The 4,303-nt window shown below is 44.6% G+C and overlaps 1 protein-coding gene across 1 annotated transcript; it reads left to right on the top strand.

Annotated features, from left to right (window-relative positions):
* On the top strand, nt 1–1,839 carry LOC123099646 (1-aminocyclopropane-1-carboxylate oxidase). The gene is made up of 4 exons (XM_044521766.1): nt 1–231; nt 320–558; nt 632–974; nt 1,174–1,839. Exons 1-4 carry the CDS (start codon nt 130–132, stop codon nt 1,438–1,440), a joined length of 951 nt encoding a protein of 316 aa, XP_044377701.1. The 5' UTR covers nt 1–129; the 3' UTR covers nt 1,441–1,839.
* Nucleotides 1,840–4,303: the final 2,464 nt, after the last annotated feature.

Raw genomic sequence — 4,303 nt, 5'->3', positions numbered from 1 at the left:
CAGTTATAAAAGGGGGCTTGGCCTCACAGCTTCGACACCATCTCCCTTCTTCTTCTTCTTCTTCCACCTTCCAAGTTCCAGAGTCATTGTTGGTAGCTACCTACCTAATCGACACACCCGAGACGTGCAATGGCGATCCCTGTCATCGACTTCTCCAGGCTTGATGGCGACGAGAGGGCGGCTGCCCTGGCGGAGATCGCCGCCGGGTTCGAGCAGTGGGGGTTCTTCCAGGTAAGCATACGCATATAGATAGCTATTCAAAGGTTCAACAATGGATGCCAATGTTCCATGATACTGATGAGAGGATCCTGTGATGCAGCTGGTGAACACTGGCATCCCTGACGAGCTGCTGGAGAGGGTGAAGAAGGTGTGCAGCGACTGCTACAAGCTGCGCGAGGAGGGGTTCAACGGGTCCAACCCCGCGGTCAAGGCCCTGGCGGCCCTGGTGGAGCGGGAAGGCGAGGGCCTCGCCCCAAGGAAGGTCGAAGGCATGGATTGGGAGGATGTCTTCACCCTCCACGACGACCTGCCATGGCCCTCCATCCCTCCAACCTTCAAGTAAGTGAGGGACAGATGATCAGATATCCAGTTTTTGTTGGTGGCGTTTGTTGATCGTCTTCGCACTCTGCAGGGAGACGATGATGGAGTACAGGACGGAGCTGAAGAAGCTGGCGGAGAAGCTGCTGGGCGTCATGGAGGAGCTTCTGGGGCTGGCGGAAGGGCAAATCACCAAGGTCTTCTCCAAGGACGGCGACTTTAAGCCCTTCTACGGCACCAAGGTGAGCCACTACCCGCCGTGCCCGCGCCCGGAGATGGTGGACGGGCTGCGCGCCCACACCGACGCCGGCGGCCTCATCCTGCTCTTCCAGGACGACCGCGTGGGCGGGCTGCAGGTGCTCGGCCGCGATGGCCGCTGGGCCGACGTCCAGCCCGTGGAGAACGCCATCGTCATCAACACCGGCGACCAGATCGAGGTATGTTGAGTAGTATTGTACTATCATGCTGGTCTTGGTGGACTTGTGGAGCTCACGTTAATTATTCATCTTGCTTTGTGATCTGGAGAAGCTCATAAAGAAATAAGCAGTCAACCCAACAAAACAGCACAAAAAAAATTTAGGTTCTGAATCGAGAGTGATATCTTCAAATTACTTACTGCAATCAACTTGATCACAGGTGATGAGCAATGGCCGGTACAAGAGCGCGTGGCACCGCGTCCTGGCCACCCGCGACGGCAACCGTCGCTCCATTGCCTCCTTCTACAACCCGGCGCGCGCTGCCACCATCGCGCCGGCGATCCCGGCCGCCGCCGACTCCGGCACGGGCGGCGACTACCCGAGCTTCTCGTTCGGGGACTACATGGAGGTGTACATCAAGCAGAAGTTCCAGGACAAGGAGCCCAGGTTCGCAGCAGCGGCGGCGATCAAAACTACGGTGGACTGATCAGCCTGAGCCAGCAGCCAAAATGGCTGCACCTGCAAAGCTTCAGCTGCTTCTTCCTCCACTTGCTCTCTTAATTAAGTTATACTCGGTTAAGTGTGCAATTACAATACGGATTGGTACAATAAATAGGTTGCTAAAGTACAGATGTATCGGTGCCGTTCGGCAGTCCCACAGCCATACATGCAAATATATGGTGGCATATGAGACTGTCAGAATGTGCTGTCGTCAGGTGATGCCGAAGTGATTTCTAGCTTGGAATGGCATCTCTCTATGCGTTTCAAATCTTTTCTTCTGTTTGGGTGTGAGGTTTGTCCGTGTGGTTTGTAAATGTACATTAGTGGGAGCTGTGAGGACTGTGGAAAGGTCCTGTGAATGGAATATATATTGATGGATTGCTTACGATGCAGTGTTAAGTTTCAGTCTGGAGTCTGGACCAATATATGTTGCCCGAAGCGGTACTACTTTCATGAATTTTAAGAGTATAGTATAGTAAATTATATTTGACTGACAAAAACTATATTGTGAGAAGTATTTATATAAAAACTAATGGAACAATTAGTGCCTGAAGATTGACAAATCTACTGCACTCCACTGGAGCACTATTTTTCCTTTTCTTTTGTGAGCTAACTTGAGCACTGGTAGATCACTGATCTGCTGGGGGTTTTTTTTCAAGCCAAACATGGTAGAACAATTGTTCTACGGCAATTTTCTCATATATAATCAGTATGTTAAAAAGTGGGGAGGAAAGAGCAGAAAACTAAAAAAAGAGTCCTACAAAGAACAGTTTAAGGACTTAACCAACTCCAGTTTTTTGGGAACACCATCATGTCACTAAAATTTTATATCAAACCATTGCTGAAATTCATCTGAATATTTATCCTTCAACTAGATCTTGAGACACTTTAAATCTGCCTTTAGAGTGAATCTCCAATTCTAGGGAACTGCATCTTGTTTATCTCGAAGAACTGGAGGAATATCTATGCCAATGCCTAAAAAATTTAACCTCCCCCTCCTTCTCCTCCTCCTCCTCCAACTCCTCCTCCGGATCCACTGCATCCGGAGGTAGCCCCGCGGCGATCCGGGCTTCGCGCCTTGCCCGGATCTGCGCAAGGAGCTCGAGCCGGCGCTCCAGCGTTAGAAATGGCTGGCTCCTCACCCGGCGGCTTGGGGGCATGGCTACTAGGCAAGCGGGGGGAGTGGAAAGTGGCGGCAATGGCGGACATGCGGAGGAAAATGTGGATGGTAGGGTTTCGATGCCGTCGGTTGACTTAAATAACCAGGCAAGGCACTACGCGGCCCGCCGAAGCGGTGCCATGCGGTGACATTGGTGCGATGGAGGAGGTGCGATGGAGGAGACGAGTTTCAGACCGCCGGGTTTCTGGCGTTTCCGCATGGGACCCTGTCGTCAGCCCGACGTGACGGGCGTGCCCGGGCGCCCGCATATTCGCCTCATATTTGGGTTGGATATGAGAGGTGCCGGTTAGCCCGGGCGCTTGAGGCCCGTTTGAGGGGGTCACCTGGGTCGAAAAATCGTGACCGGTCAGTGACCAGGGGGGCCGCCCGGGCGTTTGAGGTCGGTTTGGGCGCCCAACTCTAGATGCTCTTACTACTAGCAAAACGGCCAGTGCGTTGCAACGGGAAAAAAATTATAATCTCCAATGGCCATGACCACACTTTGCTGCATCACCGAGATACACTATCACTCTCATTTTTTTGAAAAACTTGAACAATTTTTGGAAATCATGAATATTTGTTTAAACTCGTGAACATATCTGAAATCGTGAACATTTTTCAAATTCATGAACGTTAACAGATTTTTGAATATTTTCTAAAATCATGAAAAAAATAAAATTCATGAACATTTTATACTATTTGCAAACATTTTTCTAAAACTGTAAACATTTTCTAAAACATTTTTCATGAATAGGCGAACGTTTCTAGAATCGACGAACATTTTTTGCGGAAATTGGTGGAACAATTTTTTAAATTCACTAACATTTATTTCATTTAACAAACATTCTTTTAAACGCATTATCATTTTTCAATCCGCAAACAATTTATGAATCAATAAACATTTATTGAATATGTGACTATTTTTAAAAAAATCCCAAACATTTTCTAAATACACCAACATTTATGAATTATTGAATATTTTATTTAAATTCATATTTTTGTAATTTTCGAAACTTTTTGCAGTCCCAATTATTTAAAGTAGAAAAAACGAAGACAAAGATGAAAAACAAAAAGTATTAAATAATTTGAAAAACAGGCCACCAAGACATCAGTCAGCCCAAACAGGCGCACTATGTCTTTTTCCAGGGCAGCATTTTTTAAATTCGTGAACATTTTACAGATTTTCAAACATTTTCTAAAATCATGGAAAAATTGAATTCATGAACATTTTATATTATTTGCAAACATTTTTATAAAATTGTGATAATTTTTTAAATCATTTTTCATATATAGGCGAACATTTCTAGAATGAAGGGACTTTTTTTGGAAATTGGTGGAACAATTTTTGAAAAAACATTTTTTTGATTTAACGAATATTTTTTGAAATGTATAATCATTTTTTCAATCCCTGAATGTTTTATGAATTAATAAACTATTTTGTAAGTCACAAACAGTTTTTGAATTTTAACCATATTTTACAATTCATGAACCTTTTTTTAATTGGCAAAAAAAAATTCAATTTCATTAACATTTTTAATATACGGACGTTTAAAAAAATCATGAACTTTTTTTTATTTTCCGAACATTTGTTTTCAATATCAAAATTACGAACATCTATTTAAAATCATGAGCATTTTTGTAAATCCACAAACATTTATGAATTATTTAACATTTTACTTCATAATTTATA

The sequence above is a fragment of the Triticum aestivum genome, chromosome 4D (assembly GCF_018294505.1).
Source record: "Triticum aestivum cultivar Chinese Spring chromosome 4D, IWGSC CS RefSeq v2.1, whole genome shotgun sequence".
In the NCBI taxonomy this organism is placed as follows: domain Eukaryota; kingdom Viridiplantae; phylum Streptophyta; class Magnoliopsida; order Poales; family Poaceae; genus Triticum; species Triticum aestivum.
The sequence above is the reverse complement of the archived record's forward strand: the minus strand, read 5'-3'. Positions and strand labels throughout refer to the sequence as shown.

Excerpts from the sequence above, each read along its gene's own strand:
- LOC123099646 (XM_044521766.1), top strand. The coding sequence starts at position 130 with ATGGCGATCCCTGTCATCGACTTCTCCAGGCTTGATGGCGACGAGAGG. Across the intron at positions 559-631 it reads TCCATCCCTCCAACCTTCAA|GGAGACGATGATGGAGTACA; the intron begins GTAAGTGAGGGA and ends CGCACTCTGCAG. Across the intron at positions 975-1,173 it reads ACACCGGCGACCAGATCGAG|GTGATGAGCAATGGCCGGTA; the intron begins GTATGTTGAGTA and ends ACTTGATCACAG.